Raw genomic sequence first — 21132 nt, 5'->3', positions numbered from 1 at the left:
GGAGCCTGAGTTGCTAATTAGGTATTAGGAGAGAGGGCGGCTCTTTAACTCCGTCTTCTGAGAATTTAGAAGGAGCACTGTAGGCTCTGGATGGTCTGCGAGACTCTCATCAGCTGCAGCGTTTCTTCTGCATCTGTGGGAAGAGGAGCACAGCCTAATCTTACACATTGTGTTTTCATGTTTCTCATTAAACGCATCAATAATGGAAAAGGACATACCCTTTTCAATGGGGCCTACATAGAAATATCTATTTAAAAGCATGCTGGTCGTTCAGAGAATAAACTTGTTGGTTTTCCTTGGCGGGAAGGAATGTTAGAGACATAAGTGGAAAATGCCATTTCAAGCCGCTTTCTTTTGTGCATTCACGATTAAAAAAAAAAAAAAAAAATCAGCGCCTGGTCCAGCTATCACGGACCATAAATTTGTCAGCAGACTTGAAACGGCTCCATGTGAAATATGTGAACTGAATGTAAGGTTCTTATTTTTGAGCTGAGGAGAATGCAGGGATTCTCCCGTTTGGGCCTTCTCTAGTGCTTCCTAAATACTACACACAAACGAACACACTGGGCCTGCATAGATCACTTCAGCTTCCACGAATTTTACATCAGTCACTTGTGTATTTAAAAAAATTATTATGTATGTGTGTGTGTGTGTGTGTGTGTGTGTGTGTGTGTGTGTGTGTGTGTGTGTGTGTGTGTGTGTGTGTGTGCTGGTATATACGTGCCACAGTGCACACGTGGAGCTCAGAGGAGAACTTCCCAGAGCAAGTCCTCTCCTCCTGCTGCGTGAGTCCTGGGAATTGAACTCAGGTCATCAGGGTTAGTGGTACCTGCAGAGCCCTTCTGATTTTCTTTAATTGATAGTATGAGACAGAGAGATTGAGGAATACTAACGACGTCCTATGTCTGGATCACAGCAGATTTTGGACAATATCTCTGGTAAATTCCTTGAGGACGATATAGGGGGGATTATTAGGAGGGTTGGAGGTGTTTTGAAACCCTCGCCTTGTTTGGGAATGACAAACTATAATCTGGAGGCAGCTGTCCCATGCGTGAGGCAGGATCCACCCTTGGACCTACACTGTTCACATTTCCCCCGTGAGCCATGGATTGGAAATGTCAGGGATGTTGGTGCTTGTTCAATAGAAGGACAATGTTTGATTAATTAGCTCTGTCAAAATTGAAGCCATCTGCCCTACCCCGTAGTGCGTGCCCATAACTACAAGTGTTTAGGCAATGCCTTTGAGGCCATCTGTTGGTGACGCCCCAGAAGGGGTTCCTGTGGGATGGAGAGGGGCATTGAGCTAAATTATGTTTAAATTCCTTTTGGACGCTAACATTCCATTACTGTACTGCATGTCAACTCAGAGAGACTTAGTAGGAAGCCTTACTTGGAATCTCTTGTTAAATCTCCAATCTATGAGTAGATTGCTTAGAGGTTTCCACGTCTCAAGTGCTGTGGGTAATTGATGTACCAGGGGCGCTCACGCTTGTGGGACAAATGTGCCTTCAGGCATGTGAGACCTTCACCTACGTAAGTGTGTCCGCGTGAAGAAGGATTGTGTGGTTGAGCTCGTTCTGGGGCATCGGTGACTGCTTCGAGGCACTAACCCCGAACAAACAGAAGAGGAGGAGGGAGTGAGGGAACCGTGAGCCTGGCAGAGCCCCTTCTCTTTTTGGTCAGGTGCTTTCACCTGAGGGCCTCTGATGACATGTGGTTGGAGCCCAGGCATCTGACTCTGGCAGGATGGGATGAGACCGGGGTGTGTGTGTGTGTGTGTGTGTGTGTGTGTGTGTGTGTGTGTGTGTGTGAGAGAGAGAGAGAGAGAGAGAGAGAGAGAGAGAGAGAGAGAGAGAGACGGGGGTGGGATGAAGTGGCCACTGCTCATGCTCATTCCTCCCTTATAAACCTCCTCCCTAGGTGGATTAGGGGACTCCAATGCCCTGTTAAGTAACTGGCTACAGTAAAACATAGTGGCTCTTCAGCTAGTGCCCCAGTTTTTCGTTATGAGTGAGACTTCTAGATGAATTCTTAGCAATTTTGAAATTCCTAGGGAAGGTAATCACATTTCTTTGTGGGGGTTAATTTAAAACAAAACAAAACAAAAAACCAAAATATATACGATGTGAATTTCTTAACTGCTTAAATTTCTCGGTTGTTAAGGCAAAAATGTTCACGAATGACAGGGTCAGGTGATTCTCGGCTCAGTTTCGGGGTGATGTTTGGTGTGTGTGGCGGTCAGACACCGTTGACTCCATTCTTCCTGACTGGCATCTAAGAGGAGGGACTTCCTTGGGTCCAACGTTAGGCTACTAAGAATAGGCTTGCACGGGTCCGCATCCCTTCAAAAGGCTGCGCGGAGCAGAGAGAGAATTCTGGGAGTGAGCCAGCGGTTGTTTGTCTTTGTGAGATCAAACAGGGGAGTTCACTGTTAATATAATTATATGGAGCTCGTAGACACACAGAGTGACACTAAGCACAGTATCACCAAATCTACACACACACACACACACACACACACACACACACACACACACACACCACCCAGAGCAAGTTCCAGGACAGCCAAGGCCACACAGAGAAACCCTGTCTTGAATCGGGATCCGTTCCTAGTGCATGAGCCAGCTTTTTGGAGCCCTAAGGTGTGACACCTTGCACAGCCTTGGTGCGGAGGGGAGGGGCTTGGACTTGCCTGCACGGACCAGGCTCTGCTGACTCTCCATGGGAGACCTTGATTTGGAGGAGGTGGGAATGGGGGGTGGGCTAGGGGAAGAACGTTGGCTGGAGGGTAGAGGGAGGAGGGGGGAATCTGTGGTTGGTATGTAAAATGAATAGAAAATTTCTTAATAAAAATAAAAGTAATTTGTTATAAAAACAAAAACAAAAACAACAATAATAATCCCATGACCCAGGTTAAGAACCTAAGCACCGATGCTCATGTGCACACCCGGGCACTTCTCCCTGACTTTAACTACCAGCCCCCTGCTGGAGGGTATTGCCATCCTGAGTTTCAACATTTTCAGAGGAGGCAAGGAAGCCCAGAGAGGCTGGGGACTGATGTCATCTCACACTTCATGCTAATGGGAGCCACGAGGAGCCTTCTGTTTCTTCTGAGGGTGTGGGAAGAGTTGTGTAGCGTTGCTAAATTTATACCGCGTCTCAGCCGTGCGGATAATCAGGCATGTAGTGTATGTGAGCAGACGGCTTAAAAACAAGGTTGGTGCTCTCTGTAGGCTGTGCAGCTTTGCAGAGAGAGAAGGGATTTTAGCTAACACTTGTTTGGGATCTTGAATTGGTATGTAAAGTATATTGGTGGATGGCGTGGAGTTTGGGGACAGTCAGAAGGATAGGTGTATCCAAATTGCAGCGAATTATCACAGTAACATCCCCGGACTACAAAGTGAGCCCGAGGCACCCATCACCCCTCATTCCCACCTGTGCGGCATCTCAGCCCCAGAGGAAAATCCTCGCTGAAATGGAAAAACCACTTAAAAACGTTTTCCTAGCAAAGGATCACCAGCATGTACAGTTTAAAAAGATTTTATTTTATATTGAAGAGTGTTTCACCTATTTTGAATGTAAGTTCACAGCGTGCATGCCTGGGGTCTACGAAGGACAAAAGATGGTGTTGGATTCCCCCCCCCGGGAACTGGAGTTACAGGCTGTTGTGAGCTGCCACACGGGTGCTGGGAACTGAGTCTCAGTCCACAGCAGGAGCAGCAGGTGCTCTTAACTGCTAAGTCATTTCCTAGCTCCTCCCCGGGACATTTGATGGGCTTCTGTGAAGAAATGGAAGTGTTAGGAATGAATGTACACTTGCTGGTGAGTGAAAACCGAGGGGTTGGATGAGTGAATGTGGAGTGATTAAAATTTAGGAGCGAGGGAGTCAACAGAATCCTTTCCTCTGTGCTGATGGGACGATAGGCAGTTTTGAAATTCTGGTGTAAGAGTTTGGCCTGCCCCTCCTGCCTTTTTGAGACAGGGTTTCTTGGTGTGGCCCTGGCTGTCTTGAACTCGCTGTGTAGACAGGATGACCGCGAACTCACGGAGATCCCTCTGCCTCTGCCTCTCGAGTGCTGGGATTGAAGTGTGAGCAACCACACCCAGCTCCCTTGTTTTGATTTATAGATTTTTTTTGTTTTTACAGCCTATGCTTATTAACTTGCCGATGTCTTTTCTTTTCCCTTTAAAAATAACAGCTAGCGGTTTTCATTTAGAATTCATTCACTCATGGGCGTTTGAAAAGGTGTTATCTTTGGGGAAAGCTTGCTGTCAATCTCAAGGTCATCCTCAAATCTTAATTTTATTCAGAAAGCTGATCTGATATTAATGCCCACGGATATTATCAAAACCCTCGAGACAAGCCAGGCCTTAGGGCATAGGTGGGTTCTTTGGTACAGATGTCATAGGCGCTAACACACTCTGAGATGCTAGATGCCCGGATTTCTCTACCCGTGCTCCTTATTCGGAGTTCCCAGCTGTGTGCAGCTGACTGCCTTGTAGAGACAGTCACTTGTATTTATCATTACTGGTTGAATGTCCTTGATCGGAAGTGCTTGAGTTACAAATAGCTCAGATTTGGGGGATGTTTGCACGTCTGCAGTGAGAAATCTTGGGTATGGAGCACAGGTCTAAACATAAAATTCATGTTTATGTCATATGATCTTCATACTTGTATCTGAAGGTAGAATTATATCATATTTTGAGTATATCCCTATTTTTTTTGTCTGTGACCCATTACAGAGGTCAGATGTGGACTTTTTTTTTGTTTTTTAGACACGATGTTGGTGCTCTAAGTGTCTCAAATTTTGGAGCACTTTGTATCAAGGCTTAGAGATGATAATACCCAGTCTGCAATATTCTGGCTTCATTTTATTTTGTTTAGATAGGCTCTCATACAGCTTAGTCTGGCCTCAGCTGTACTACTGAGCTAAGGATGATCCGATCCCCTTGTCTCTTCTTCCCAGGTTTGGGATTACAGGCTTGTACCACCACGCCATGTGTATGTGGTGCTGGGGACCAAACTCAGGGCTTCAGACACACTAGGCAAGCACTCTGTTGCTGGAGCTACGTTCCCATCCCTGCTTTACACTTCTGCCTTTCTCTAAAGTGGAAGTCTCTCCCAGGTGTCCCAGGAGGAGCAATCTGTCTGTCTGGCCTCAACCTGTTGGGACATTCACGCCTTTAACACAGGACTGACTGGAGTTGTTAGGTCACCTTTAAGACTTGGCAGTCTCTCTTTTGTCTTGCAGACTGTTTACTCCATGGCTCCGTTTCCTTTCCCACAGTTGACAGAGCTGAGGGAAAAGTATACCTACAACATTACACCATTCCCGGCCACGATCAAACCCGCTTCAGTTCCTGGGTAAGTGGGTTTTTGTTTTTTTCCTTGTTTACATGATGGAAGACTTAATATCTTGATTTGTTATTGTAAGTTGATATTTATTAAGCCCTCAAATATATGCAAACTAACTTGGTACTTAAAATCTGAATGACTCTTTCCCAAAGGTTTATAGACTTAGATTCAAGAGAGCTCTTTAGAGTGCTTTCCAAACAAGTTGGGACATGAACTGAAGGGAAATGTAACAAAGCTACAGCTTATTTAAAGCTGTAAAATACTTACAGTCTCAGTAATTTAAACAGTGTGAAACTGGTATATCAATTGACGCATGGCCTGATTTAGAATACTCTTTATAAAAAGCCAGAAAGTCAGTGTCTGTCTGTCTGTCTGTCTGTCTGTCTCTCTCACATACACACACACACACACACACACACACACACACACACACACACACAGAATCTAGAATATGAAAACTTGGCAAAGAAAACCAATGGTCATGACCCCGTGACACACGGTCAGGAAAGCCTCACCCCCTTATACCACGTATTTGGATGAATTAATTCCATGTGGATGAAAATGTTAAGTGGCAAAAAGGAAAGATAGAAAGAAAAATACTTAGCAGAAGAAAAAGGGAAAGAATTCTTCTCCTCCTTTGGCATGGAGGGAAATGTACTTCTTGACTAACCATTTCAGAAATGGAGGGGAAAAAATCAGATTTAAGTACATTAAAATAATTTCCTACATGACCTAGACCAAAAGAGAACAGGCTCTCCATAACCAGACTGAAAAACATTTTCAGAAATACATTTCTAACGTCTTCAAAATAGAGACGAGAATCTCTAATACAGGGATTTAAAAAAAAATTAATAAAAGATGGCTACCATACTAGTCAAAGGATGGAGATGAGCCTGTAAGGCAACGTCACCAGCTCTAAGAGAAATCCAGCTTAAAACAAGGGATTCGAGTGTGTTCCTTGGCCTGTCCTCCCCTGTCAGAAGGGGACAAATTCGGACATAATACCCTCTGTTGGGAAGGCTGTGAAAACTCATTTTGTTAAAATGGAATTCCATTTTGTGTTCAATATATATATATACATACACATATAATACACCTGCACTGTTTGAATCAGGTTAAATATTTGCCCCCTGATAGCTTTCTAAAAAATGCATTTTTATTTACTCCGTGAGAATTTCATGCATGTATATGGTGTATTTTAATCCTAGCCACCCACTTCTCCCTCCCTCCGCCAACTCCCTGTGGGCCCCCAAAAGTCCCCTCCCAACTTAATGACCTCTCCTTTTCAGGGACCCCCCCACCTCCCGAGTTGAATTAGTGTTGCCCCTATGCACACGGGTATGGGGCCAAGCATCTGAACAATGGTAACTTATCAGTGGTCTCATGTCTAAAGAAAAATGACTCTCCGTTCCTCGGAGGCGGTGGCCATTACTGCCACTAACTCTTCAGCAAGGGATGGGGACTTCATGAGCTCACCTCCCACCTCTGCTGGAATTGTGCCTGGCTTGACATCGCGCAGGTCTCCTGCAGGCAGCCATGCCTGCTGTGAGTTTGTGATGCAGCGGCCACACATCCTGTCTAGAAGACAGCATTTCACAACACCCCTCCCATCCCCCACCTCTGGCACTCTCTCGTCCATCTTCCGCCATGTTCTCTGAGAGGAGCTGATGTCTGAGCACTCAGCCGTCACCTGTCCCCAGCACTTAGAACAGTGCTCTGCGTTAATTGCTGTCCACAGCAAAAAGAAACTTCCCTGACCATGGTTGAGAGCAGCACATATCTATGGGCATACATGTAAATATTTAGAAAGCAGTTTGACAATGTGACCATTTAACAAAACAGTAATGGTAAGCACTCCCTACCCCTGACCCCGCAGGGCCTGTGACCTCCCTAGCCATAGGCTTTGATCAGGTGCACAGTACCAGGCACAGATTAGTGCCTGTGGAGCATGCTTCAAATCCAGTGAGAAAGCAGTTGATTACTCCTATAACAATCATGCCATGTTTGGGCATATCTTGCCTGGTAGGTTGGTATTATAGCACGCGATGTCCACCACTGGAAAAGATCACTGATGAAGACAGACACGTTTACACATTATTTATTAGAGGTTATTCAGGCTTTGTGACAATCTGGTAGTATTTGTCCCAGAGACTGATGTGTGTATCCTTTTCCAGAACTCTATCTATGAATTTCCCCACAGATTTATTTTTACATATGCCAAGCACATTATAACTTTTATAATAGTGTAATACTGGGAACCACTCAGGTGGGCATCCTTAGTAGCCTGGCTCATTAACATGGGCTGTGTAATATAATACAGCTGTGAAAAAAACAGGATGCTCTATATAAATATTAAAATATTTTATGTTATTAAAAGCAAGGTGCAGAAGGATAGATGTATATTCTCAGATTTATATAAACTCTACAGTTATGTCTATTTATCTGTATGTAGATAACTAGAGAATGTAAAAGGAACTGGTAACAGAGTTGACCTATGGCAATTTGATGGGACAAGACCCAGGAAAAATGGGCAGAGACCAAAGGAAAACTTACAAATCACACACACATTCACACACTCTTTCTTTCTTTCTTCCTTTCTTCCTTTCTTCCTTCCTTCCTTCCTTCCTTCCTTCCTTCCTTCCTTTCTTTCTTTCTTTCTTTCTTTCTTTCTTTCTTTCTTTCTTTCTTTCTTCTGTCCTTCCTTCCTTCCTTTCCTTCCTTCCTTCCTTCCTTCCTTCCTTCCTTCCTTCCTTCCTTCTCTCTCTCTCTCTCTCTCTCTCTCTCTCTCTCTCTCTCTCTCACACACACACACACACACACACACACACACACACACACACGGCTTTTAAATCCTATTCCTTAAAAAAAAAAAATCAATGTTTTCTCTATTTCCTTTTCTTCCTTTATGTTTCCAAGGCGACACGGGAAGGCCAGAGATAGTGATGAAGAGAATGACCCAGATGATGAGGATGCTATTGCTAGTGCCGTGGGATGCCTTGGACCTTTCAGTGGGCTCCTGGCACCTGAACTGCAAAAGTACCAAAAGCAGATTAAAGGTAAAGCGGGGCCCTTCCTTCGTATTGTGATAGAGTGTTGACCCACTCAAACAAGGAGATGCCTGAGTAATTCTGACTGACTGCCACCATTCATGATCTTTATAAATATATTTTCTCATGCCGGGCGGTGGTGGCACACAACTTTAATCCCAGCACTTGGGAGGCAGAGGCAGGAGGATCTCTGTGAGTTTGAGGCCAGCCTGGTCTACAGAGTGAGATCCAGGACAGGCTCCAAAGCGACATGGAGAAACCCTGTCTCGAAAAACCAAAAAAGAAAAAAAAATTCTTTTTCTCCCTGGGTTTATCTTTTGGCAGGGCCTGTCTGTATCTCGTGTTGCCCACGCAGAACCCCTTTCATTCCCTTTATGGTAACTCTTGCTTCTGCTTGTCCGGGTTCAGCTTTGCCTGGTGTGGAGTGTATGCTTGGTGCATCCTCCTGGAGTTCAATTCGGTTCCCTGCAGACTGGCCCTCTTCTACATTAGGACTGAATATTTTAATCTCTCAGTGACAAGAAACTCATCATTTCACAAGACACGGCTAGCTTCTCCCCTTAGCTTTGGCTTCCTACTGCTCTGAAGAGTTCTTCCTTCAGACAGAAGCTGGAGAGGGAGTTTGCCTCCTTCTCTACCTGACATCTCTCCAGCCCTTGAGGACGGACGTCTGTTAAAGGCCCATGTTTGGAGCGCCTACCTGCCTGCCTGCCTATCTCTTTCCTTCCTTTCTTTCCCACCTCCTCTCTCTTCAGTGCTGGGAACTGAACCTAAGACCTCACACATGCTAGGGAAGTAAGTGCTCTACTGCGGAGCTATGGTGCCAGCCCTCTTAAAGAGGCCGTTTCTCATAAAACAGCACTCCGTACCTTTTGGTATTCTGTGAATCCACCCTACACGTGCTATGATTTTGTTTCTCTGTGGTGCTCTGAATCAACGGCCACACTTTATTTCCCTCACAGAAGTGACTTCCTGTGGGCTGGGCAGGGCAGTCTAATGAGCCTTTAGAAGCAGCCCATAGTTTTCCCAATGGGTCCTTTTCTGTCTTGGGTGGCAGCTCTGTCTTAGAAAACTTAGTCTACCTCTCCTAATTAAAGATTTATTTGTTTATTTTGTATACAGCATGTATGACTACATGTCAGAAGAGGGCACCAGATCTCATGACAGATGGTTGTGAGCCACTATGTGGTTGCTAGGAATTGAACTCAGGATCTCTGGCAGAGCAGTCGGTGCTCTTAACCTCTGAGCCATCTCTCCAGCCTACCTCTTCTAATTAAGAGGCCAGTTCTCTTATCCAAAGAGGACGGAAATGACACACAGGTCCCTCTGCATTATCTTTGCCACCTGCCAACTTTACTCTTGAGACTATTGAGCTGCCTCATTATTTATTTATTTGTTTATCTTGTTTGTTTATTTGCTTGTTTATCTATCTATCTATCTATCTATCTATCTATCTATCTATCTAGAAGATGACGATGGTGGTTGCTTGTATTGCCTTTTGGTTGTGGTAGTTTGACTACTTTACCCAAGCCTGGACTCCTTTGGAGATTGTTTGAGACAGTCTTTGTTACTTTTCTATTTCTGTGATAAGACACCATGACCAATGCAACTCATAGAAGAAAGAGTAGTTTATTTGGGGTTTACAGTTTCAGAGCATTGAGTCCATGACCGTCATGGCAGGGGGCATGGCAGCAGGCAGGCAGGCAGGCATGGGGTGGGAAGAGTAGCTGAAAGCTCTTGTCATGAGACAACCCCAAGGCAGAGAAAGCACGTGGAGAATGGTGAGTCCTGAAGCCTCAAAGCCTGTCACTGGTGACACACCTTCTCTAACAAGGCCATGCCTCCTAATCCTTCTGAAACAGTTCCACCCGCTTGGGGGCGGGGACTGTTGTAGGATATTTTGTTTGTGATCTGACAAAGAAAGCTTGCCTGGAGATCAGAGGGTGGAGCTAGCCACTAGAGGCCAGGTAATGGTGGCACACACCTTTAGTTCCAGCACCTGGGAGGAGCAAGCAGGAAGATCAGGAGTTCAAGGCCACCCTGGGCTACACAAAATTGAACCAGTCTAAAAGTGAAACAGAGCTGGGCAGGGGTGGTGCATGCCTTTAATTCCAGCACCAGGGAGGCAGAGACAGGAATATAAGGGGGTGGAGACAGGATCTCAGCCCCCCCTCCCCCCATTTAGGATGAGGATTCATAGAGGTAACAAGTCTCTAGTGGCTGCCACTCTGGGGGCCCGCCACCCAGCTCCCTAATAAATCCACACACAGAAGGTTATTCTTAATTATGAATGCCCGGCCTTAGCTTGGCTTAGTTTCTAGCCAGCTTTTCTTAACTTATCCCATCTACCTTTTGTCTCTGGGCTTTTCCCATTCTCTTTCTTCTGTAAATCTTACTTTTAACTCCATAGCTTGCTGTATAGCTGGGTGGCTGACCCCTGGAGTCCTCCTCTGGCTGCTAAATCTTCTTTTTCTCTCAGATTTCTCCTTCTATTTATTCTCTCTTCTGCCAGCCCCACCTACCCTTTCTCCTGCCTTGCTATTGGCCGTTCCGATCTTTATTAGACCATCAGGTGTTTTAGACAGGCACAGTATCACAGCTTCACAGAGTTAAATAAATGCAACATCAACAAAAGTAACACACCTTAAAACAATACTCTGCTACAGCTCTGCTTCTCTGATCTTTAAGCTTTGACCCTGACATCTGACTCCGGGTTTTTATTGGTAAGCCTCATTAGATTCACGCTACAGGGGACTAATTATTCAAACATAATGAGCCTATGGTATCATTCTCTTTCAAGCAGTCACAACTTCATAGATGCCGGGCACACCTCCCACTTCCAGGTGCTGAGATTACAGGCATGTACCACCATGCCAGGTTTATACGGTGCCAAGGACTGACCCTGGCACTCTGTGCACACCAGGCAAGCACTGTGCCAGCCGAACTGCATGCCCTGCTTCATTTGGACTCCTCACCTACTTGAAGACTGGGCTCATGTATAGAAATTCGTTGAGTCGTATAGACTTTGGGTCTGGCTAGTTTTGGCATATGATGTTTTTGTTTATTTGAAAGTTTTTTTAAATAATAAAGTTTATAAAATGTAAAACAAGTTTCACTTGGGGGAAGAAGGATGGGTTCGCACTGCTTTGTGGGTATGTCCACAATGTGTAGTCCTCTCTCATCTTTTAGAACAACCTTTGGAAATATGAGCCCAGCAAGGTTCCTCTTGATTTCTGTAATGCCTTCTATACCCTTTCTTGTCTGAATTTCAGCTTTTTGGTTTTTAGACATGGAGTCAATTATTAATGTTGAAGTTTTAAAAATCTATCATTACTTTGATATATAACTTTTTATTGGTTGTTTTTGTTTTTAAAGTTTTATTTTATTCATGTGTGTATGTATCTGCTTGAGTGCCTGTGTACACATGTTTGGGGATGCCTGTGTACATATGTGTGTGTCTGAGTGCCTGTATACAGATGTGTTTGGATGCCTGTGTACATATGTATGTGTTTGAGTGCCTGTGTGTGTGTGTGTGTGTATGCCTGTGTACGTGCAGAGGCCAGAAGAGGGTTGTCAGATCCCTTGGAGCTGGAGTTACAGATGTTTGTGTGTCTCTAAGATACATACATGTGTTCTGAGATCTGAACTCTGGTCTTATAATTATGCAGCAAGTGCTCCTAACCACTGAGCTGTCCCTCAGGGCTAAAGGTTTTGAATCTCTGGTCTTAGCCTATGGTCAGATTTTCTTTCTATGCATTTATAGACCAGAGTGGCCAACAATTTCTCATAAATCGTGCTTTCTAGTGATTTTGTTCAGCTTATCCATTCTTTTAATTTTCTTTTCTGTAACAAATGAAGTAAATTTACAAGATGCCCAGATTTTCGCTGGAGACAGCCTCAGCAGATATTTGCACAGCTGAAATATCTGTCTTTCTTCCACTGGTTCCCAGACTCACTTTTGTATATTGCTTTAGAGAAGTCTGGTTTTCTCTCTGGTCACCAAGGGAGCCTGTGGGTGCGCATGCTCACCAGAGCAGATGGTCTCTCTTTTTGGGGTGCAATCTTGATTTTAACAAAGGGAAAGTTCTAGTTGTAGATGTCATGGGGTCAGAAACTATATCAAGCGTAACTTCCATGGCAGACAGCTGGAACGTGCTTGTTAAAGGTGCAAAAGGATTTGCTTCAGGTGGCACAGTGCTCCGAAGTCTCACACATAAAAGATGCTGCTTTTAAAAATGAATAGTAAAGTCTATAAACGGTTAATACCTTTTACATTCCTATGCAGATGTGAGGACATCCACACAGTGATTACCATAGGACATCTTGGTACTATATTTTCCTGAGGGATTTTTAGAAAGTGGTATCGATTTTTACCTGGAGATAGCTGATCCTATGTCTACATTGTAGAGAAAGTGGCCATAAAAATCAATGCTCATCAGAGCCCATTTCAGACCCGCAGGCTTGTTAGGGAGGAGCTGGAGCAAATCAAAGCAAGCGCTGGGTGAATTCTAGAGGGTGGTTTCCTGGCTTAGGATTTCTTGGAGGCTGAGGCACTCCACCGGATGTGGGGTGATTTGCTCCCATGGTCTCGGTTCTGCTCCACTGACCCTGAGTTCCTTTCCTGAGGTGCAGAAGCGAGTGAGGAACAGAGCCTGAGGTCCAACAACATTGCGGAGCTGAGCCCGGGAGCCATCAACTCCTGTCGGAGCGAATACCACGCAGCGTTCAACAGCATGATGATGGAACGGATGACCACGGACATCAACGCCCTGAAGCGGCAGTACTCGAGAATCAAGAAGAAGCAGCAGCAGCAGGTCCATCAGGTGTACATACGGGCAGGTAATGGGATGCCTTCATCGGCGTGGGCAGTGCGACCCTAGGGTGGTTCCTCAGAATTCTCGTAGCTGTGGCAGATACCCAGCAAGAGTAAAGTAAGGGATGACTTTTTGTGATGGCTCACAGTCCATCGTGGAGTGGAAAGCGAGGTGGTGAGACCAACTGTAGCTGGGGTGGCAGGCATGTGAGGCCGCTGTCACATTGCATCCATGGGCACAGAGCAGAGAGAGATGTGTGCCAATACTCAGTTTACTTTCTTCTTCCCCCTTTTATTCAGTCCAAGACCCCAGCCCAAGGTCACCTTCAGGGTGGGTCTTCTCCTCAGGGAACCTCTCTGGACACCTTCACAGACTTGCCTGGAAGTGTGTCTCCCAGGTGATCCCAAGTCCAGTTGATAATGAAGATTAGCCATCACGCCCCCTATCCACAAGCCAGCTGGTCCCAGAGAGTAGCATATCTAGAATCTCATTTTCTCAACTTTATTTTATCAGGGTGTAAAGAAGAAAAGGACCTTGGGTTCTTTTTAGGCCCCAAGGAGCAGGCTGTGGATGGTATTATATCCCCTTTACTATGTGTGCTTGTCAAGAAGGATGTACAAATGATGAAAATGTTGCTGAGCTGTGCAATCCTTGGATTTGAGAAATTTTAGAAATTCAAACTCGTGGGCCAGTGGGGTGACACACAGGTTTGAGGTGCTTTTGTACAGGTCTGATGACCTGAGGTCAGTCCCTGGACACAACGGAGAAAAGACTCCCGAAGCTGTCCTCTGACCTCCATGTGTGTGCCGTGGTCTGCCTCCGCCCGTGTGACTATGCACATGAAAACAAGTAAGCCACAAGAAACTTAAACATTTGAAAATGGAATTTGGTCATCTGTGCACACACAAATTAAACCAGGCAGAAATTGATGCAGATGTTCTGATTGTGGAAGATGGGAGAGGGAAAAATGGAAACCCGTGTCTCACTGATACACCAGCTCCCAGGGTCTCAGCGGTGAGCGGAGGACATGCATTCGGTTGAAATGCTCTTTTCCAAGGATTGTCGAGCTTCTTTTTCTCTTTTATAATCTCCCGAATCACAGTGAACAATCGGCCTTGCTGTTTAATCTATGCTGATTGGGGAGTGGGTCCCCTGTTCCTAATGAACGTGTTGCCTGTCCAGAATTCACAAAGACATAAATTTGGCTTCTGAGCATGTGACTGATCACATTGGACAAAAACTGAACTCACCATCAGGAGAAATAGGGAAAGCTTGAAGGATCTAACTCCACTTTGAATCATTAAGAAAGCAAACATGGACATACATTGTCATTCTAAAGGAGAGGATGGGGGCCATGGTGGGAAAAGTTTGGACCAAAATAAAACTTAAAAACCAGCAGAGGAAACACCAAGTCCTGCAGCCCTGTCTCTGATGAGTGGGACATCAAAGGCTTAGATGGCTCGTTCCCTCTGCGACTTCTCATACAACGTCTCGCTCTGGTTACTCTGCTCCCTATATGCAGCTCCCTGTGGCAGAGATCTCATAGCTGAGATCGCCAGCATCGTGTGGTCTCAAAATGCAGCCCAGGCTTCATCTTCACAACTTCAGACAATGATCTCTCAGAGTCTTCTCACGGGGTTCTGACTCTGCCAGACAGATCGCCGTCACAGTCCACAACAGAGCAGTGGCAGGTTCTGGAGGACGCTGCTTTCTGAGACTGGAATGTGCATAACAAACATGCACGCACAGTCCACACCCAGGAATGAAAAAGGGGGGCAGGGAGGCCAGTTCAGAACCCAGGCTTGCACTCACTTCCTTTTCTGATAGCCAGCTTCTGTCTCCTTTATCAATAACTGACTCTACTTCTACTGGAAAAAACAAAAAAAAAAAAACAAAAACAAAAACAAAAACAAAAAAAACCAAGCAAGCAACCAGGAAAGAACTCACAACTGCAACATTGACCCAAACATTTCCTTGCTTTGACCTTAAATCTCCAAGGAAGAGTTAACACGTGTCCCTGGTTTACAGCAATTGTGGGTGGTCAGGCCAGGGTGAGAGACAGGGCATGATCCTTTGTCTTTGAGGGCATGGTGAACCCATTTATTGACACACTGTTCAAGGCTGCTTTTATGCCACAGTGGTTAAAAGATTTATAGACTAGAAAGATCGCTGGCCCCTGATGTAGAACACCATTCCAGTGGGTCTCCTTAAATCAGGGGAGAGCTTGCTGCTCAGAGGCAAAGTTACAGAGCATCGGCTCCCCAATTTTAGGGAGCCTGTAAAGTCGTTTAGAGATTGGCTGAAGTTCAGAAGGTGTTTCAGCAAGTTCGCTGGCTGGCGATGTTCAGCTCCTGGGTGGGGCCTGGACGTGGAGGTTTTGGAGGAGATGGCAGAAGATGTGAGCAGCCTTGCAAGTGATCTTTAACTCACAGCGAAAGACCTCAGCTTCCAAGATGGAAGGTGGTAATATGGATAGTACTTGAGGTTGTAGATGTAATTCTAAACGATCTTATTAAATAAGAAACACAGAGCCAAATAAAGAGTTAAAAGCCTAGAGATTGAGCAGTAGCCAAGAGCTAAGACCACCTTATCTTACCACTCACTGCTGTCCTTCCCCTGAGAGAGAGACCTTCATCCTGTGTCCTGTCTTTTTATTGACTTTCTATTCTGCCTTCTCATTGGTTCTAAACCCAACCACATGACTTCCTTGTCACTGCCTGTCTATACAGACCTCCTGGTCTCTATGGTTCGTACTCAGGTTAAAGGTCACCGCTTGGCTGTGTCCTTGAACACACAGAGATTCTGACTGCCATGTGATCAGATTAAGGGTGTGTGCCGCCACCACTGGACTTCTGCTAAATGGCTTGCTCTTAGCTCTGATCCCCAGGCAACTTATTTATTAACATACAAATAAAACCACATTTCAGCACAAATAAAATATCACCATATGAGGTACGAGATTCCCAGGGTAGGGAGGGCCTGAAATACTAGGTTCCTAAGGTAGAGAGGGCCTGAGGTACCAGGTTCCTAAGGTAGAGAGGGCCTGAGGTACCAGGTTCCTAGGGTAAGGAGGATAGGAAGTTAAGGTCTTTCAGACCTGAGAGCCCCTGTTTTCTTGGGAAAATTAGGAGAAAAAGTAGAAAATTAGGAGGCGCCCTTCAACGGCATGCCCCTGGTGAACCACTTCTACATTTTTTAACCACCTCCAAATAGTTGATGCAACTGTAGGTTCTTTTTTTTTTTTGAGCTGAGGATTGAACCCAGGGCCTTGTGCTTGCTAGGCAAGCGCTTTACCACTGAGCTAAATCCCCAACCCATTGTACATTCTTTGAGGGACAGTTACCATCAGTGAGGTCAAAATCGTGATGATGCAGTGAGTGATGGGGAGACTATACCCCATCCAGACCGGTAACATATCCCCAGCCTCCAGTGCTCTCTTCTCTGAAGAGGAGGAATTGGGCATCACAGGTGGTAGGGTTTGATTCGGTTTCCACTGTCCTCAGTCACATGGCTCTGCCAGCACCTGGGAAGTCCATGGGGAGAGGATTCTGGGGAGAGCTCTGTGAGATTGCCATGAAGGCAGATGCGCCTTTGCCTGGTGTGTTTCACACAGTCTTCCAACCTTTTCTTTCAGACAAAGGCCCGGTCACCAGCATCCTTCCATCTCAGGTAAACAATTCTCCAGTGATAAATCACCTCCTTCTAGGGAAAAAGATAAAGACAACAAACAGGGCAACCAAGAATGCAATCATCCACCTCCCCGGCCATGCAGGAGGCAAAATGTCTCCTGTCCCCTACGAAGATCTCAAGACAAAACTCAACTCTCCGTGGCGGACGCACATCCGAGTCCACAAAAAGAACATGCCCAGGACCAAGAGTCATCCAGGCTGTGGCGACACCGTAGGGCTGATCCAAGAGCAGAGTGAAGGCTGGAGGGCCGGCAGCCTGGGGGCGGCGGAGGAATTCCCTTCCCCGTGTGCGGCGGCGACAGCTCGTGGTGAGGGCGGCGGCGGCCGCGATGGTGGCGCCCCGATGAGGACAATCGAAGGGCAGTCTCCGGAGCCAGTATTTGGGGACGCTGACGTTGTTGATGTGGCCGCGGTTCAGGTGAAACTAGAAGCCTTGGAACTGAACCAAAGGGATGCCCCTGCAGAAACTGAGCCCAAGGCGCACCTTCCCTGCCAGCGGCATGCCCCGGAGTCGGCCGGTGCCCCTGGAGAACACCAGGCGACCAGCAAACCTGCCCCTGGCAGCAATTCCAAAACCACCATCTTCAGCCCCTTCCCTAGTGTGAAGCCGCTTCGAAAGTCAGCCACGGCCAGGAATCTGGGGTTGTATGGCCCCACGGAAAGAACCCCCACCATGCACTTCCCCCAGATAAGCCGGAGCTTCAGCAAGTCGGGCATTGGGAGCAGCAGCACAAAGAAGCGATGATGTCTCCCGGAGGCGGCGGCGGCTGCTCAGTGTCTGGACTCATGTGGCACGGTGGACTCGCGTGGCACAGTGGCGTTAGCGTGCCAGCCACGCCCTTCCTCTTTGTTTTGTCCACTAAAAATGAATCAAGAGCTTTGGAGCCGAGCACCGACAGCCCATGCCACTGGGAATTGGAAGTTTCATGGTGGGAACCAGGGTAGGGACCCTTTCCTATCCACCAGGTAACTGGCGAAGTGGATTCTCGTGACGAAATAAGTCATGTGCTGCTTAAAGTGTGGAGTTTCCCCAGTTTTCCTTGTGAGCTCTTTAGAAAAGACAACCTGTTAAGCCCTCTTCTGGTCTTGTCGGGCCCTTTTTGGAATCCCTGAAACAACATCATATTCCCCTGGCCTTCCTGTCCTCTGGGCATCACAGATGCTGAATGAAGCATGAACGAACACACCAGCTTGCTAGAACTGAAACTGTAGGAAGTAAGTTTCTTAGTTGCAAAAAACCCACAAAAAACAAAAACAAACAAACAACGTCCCAATGTTCCTCTTTCTGCTCTGTTGGAGAGGGCAGGGGATTTGTGTGTGTATGAGTGTGTATGAGTGTGTATGTGTGTGTATGAGTGTGTGTGTCCTTTAACACTTGTCTTCAAATCGTTTTTTATTCGTACGCTGAAGCATAGCAGAAAAATCAAGATAGCCTTTCTTTACCTTCTACTTCTACCTGTGAAAAGAAAACCGTTCAACCAGTTGAAGTTAATAACCAATTTGAAGAGCACATGCAGAGATACACCCGTGGGCTATGCATTGGAACCGCTTGCGGAATCCAGCCCTTCCCAAGGCTCATATTCTTCTCTCAAGGACTCAGTGAGCTCTGTGTGCGACTCTTTGGGCATCCTCTGAACGTGGTTCCTGTACCTACCAGCTCGCTCTCCACGGCAGATGCACAACGCCTTGCTCGTAGCCCGAACGCAGCACCTGGGACTCTGTTACTTGAACTTTGCGCTTTTGGGGTTGGAGGACTTCGTTACTTGAACACTGCCTTTCTCTGGAGAAGGCCCCAGCTCTTTTCTCTCATGTTCCTCTCTCTCATGTCACTCCTATCCGGGTCCCAGCAGGTCCGACCGAGGTAGCACCTCTTATCTCCACTATGCAGTTGGGAACTCCCTGCGCCACACACAGGAAGTGGCACTCCGGTTACTCAAGGTCAATAACCCAGTGTCTCCTAGGACCTCACTATGTGTCTTCTAGTACGATAAGCTGGCTCACTGTTCTTTGTCCACGTGCATTGGCTACAGAGCTTGTCTGAGCCAAGATTAGGAAGCCATTCACTACACAGCCTCCTGACTCTAAGGCTCTGTCTCTTGATGGTATAGAGTCCTGGAATGGTGTTTACAGAATGAGCTGTGAAACCACCTCCTCCTCATGAAAACTGAGTTCCTTTTCAAAATGCTTCATGCATCTCTCCTTCGGCTGGACGAAGAGCTCCCCACTCTGTCTCCACCATCACTAGCGGAAAAGAGTGACATCTTTACCTTGGTCTCTGGAAGGCTTTGGCAGTTCTTGCAGGCGTACTGTTGAAGCTGTCAGCCTTCAGTTGAGCAAGTTGCTAATTCTGAAGCCAGAGCTGGTTTCAGAGGGGGCTTTTATAATGTGAGTTACTCATTTTTTTTTTTTTTTAAATAAGATTGTGGAATTGTGTGGGCTTTTTTGAATGAGAAAACCTCTACATGGATGAGGTTTCATCCCCTACATGGTATTTTTGCTCCGAAGGACCTGAAAATGGAATGAATTGCTGATAAGTTGTTACAGGTTGGGCCTGAAGTTCTATCTGCAGTTAGTAGGCAGCAGCTTCTCAACGGGCAGCCATGTTCTTCCTAGGCCTGGGGAAGGATGTGGGTGGGGGATTGGGCTTTCTTTGCATAGCACCCCCAGGTGATGGGACCCACTCTTTCCAAAGCTAAGCACAAGAAAAGGATTCCTTTTACCCACTAAACTTCAGATAACAGCTTTCCTATTGATTATCCCAATTAAGCGTCCCCTCCCTCCCCTGTCTGTCTGTCTGTCTGTCAGTCATGTGTGACTTGAACAGTAAAGTGTTCACTCTCTACCAAGCTCTCTGGTTCCCCGAGAGTCTGGGTGTTTGGAGCGGGGTGTGGGGGGGAGGTGGGTAATCAGGTGGGGCTGCCTACCAACCATTCTATTAGTATCTGCTTGCTCTCCCTTATGTCTTAGAAAGAGACGGCACAGGGTATGGGGTGAGTATCCACTGAACAGTTGAAAGGAAAATGGTTTTCTTTGTGGCCCAAAATGACCATGCCAATTTAGAAAACTCAGCCGATTCCCGTTAAAGCTCTCTGTACCAATACTGTGCATGCACCGTACCAAGTAGTCACAACGGGAACCGGTCAACTTCTCAGCCTTGCCTCTTAGGACAAGAGCTCTGTCACAGCCTCCCCCACACAGCATGTACCAAGGCCTGTACGGACCGGCAGTCTTCCCCGGGTTATCGGACACTGTATGCAAACACCAGAAGAACTTAACCCTAGGAGTTTGTTGCCACGTCTGCCTGTATTCCCTCAACACTTTTTGGGGACTCAACACTGCACCTCAGTCCTCTCTAAAAGCCACTAGATCTAAACCTAGTTTGTAATGTCGACCCATGGCTGTAACTGTTTGGAACGATGTTCTCTCTCTCTCTCTCTCTCTCTCTCTCTCTCTCTCTCTCTCTCTCTCTCGTCTCGTGCTGATGAACTGTATCGATGACAGAGATATCTGCATAAAATTTCTCACTGTCATAGCGGTTGTGTGGTTTTCTACCCCAGTGCATGTGGGCAGCAGGGCCATGGCATCCCGTTCTCCCGGTCATTTCTCACCGCTTTCTCTCCCACATCCCACTTGGTCACAGGAATCGGGGAATCGGCTCCGTCCCCCCCCCCCCCCATTCTCATCACTGGGTCACAGGGTCACTTGCCCAGAACGGAGCAGAAGAGCGGGTTCCTGAGAAGTGAGCAGACGGAGGACGGCAGGGAGGGAGAGAATATGTGTCTATGGTGTACATATAAATTGACTTTTAGACCTACCATTTTACTCTGCAGTAAAAAGAGAACACTAATACGAACTTGCTCCTTGGTCTTTCAAGAAGTCCGCATGAGCTGAGAGCTAGGATCAAGAGTCCGTCTGTTCCCACCTCTCTGCACAAATGCTTCTGTAATTTCCAAACTGCTTTCTCTGGCAGCCTTTCAGAGACATCATCCTTTCCTAATTAGAAACGTAGCGTGTTTGAGAGACTTTAGAAGAATACAAGGTTTCATTCGTGTGTGTGCGCGTAGATCTTTTCAGTCACCGTGAGCACGCGTGTGCACGCTTCACACTGTTTCCGGGGATCGAACTCAGGTCACCAGGGCCGCACAATTAAGACGTAGAAACCATAGAAGTCGGTCAGATCAGATGGAAATGCAGCTGCCCGTGAGCACTGGGACCACTGCAACGGA

The 21132-nt window shown here is 46.5% G+C and overlaps 1 protein-coding gene across 4 annotated transcripts in view; it reads left to right on the top strand.

Moving 5' to 3' along the window:
* The window catches only part of Tbc1d30 (TBC1 domain family member 30), a 45013-nt gene extending 26825 nt beyond the window's left edge, over positions 1-18188 (top strand). For 2 of the 4 annotated variants that reach the window (XM_036170048.1, XM_036170051.1), the window contains exons 9-12: positions 5253-5365; positions 8273-8412; positions 13030-13242; positions 16852-18188. In XM_036170048.1, coding sequence (XP_036025941.1) covers positions 5253-5365; positions 8273-8412; positions 13030-13242; positions 16852-17651 — 1266 coding nt within the window. In that variant the 3' untranslated portion in view covers positions 17652-18188. The remainder of the gene's footprint in view (positions 1-5252; positions 5366-8272; positions 8413-13029; positions 13243-16851) is intronic. The other 2 variants (XM_036170050.1, XM_036170049.1) reach the window with 2 other exon arrangements.
* Positions 18189-21132: the final 2944 nt, after the last annotated feature.

Source organism: Onychomys torridus, chromosome 20 (genome assembly GCF_903995425.1).
Source record: "Onychomys torridus chromosome 20, mOncTor1.1, whole genome shotgun sequence".
NCBI classification, from domain to species: Eukaryota; Metazoa; Chordata; class Mammalia; order Rodentia; family Cricetidae; genus Onychomys; species Onychomys torridus.
The sequence above is the reverse complement of the archived record's forward strand: the minus strand, read 5'-3'. Positions and strand labels throughout refer to the sequence as shown.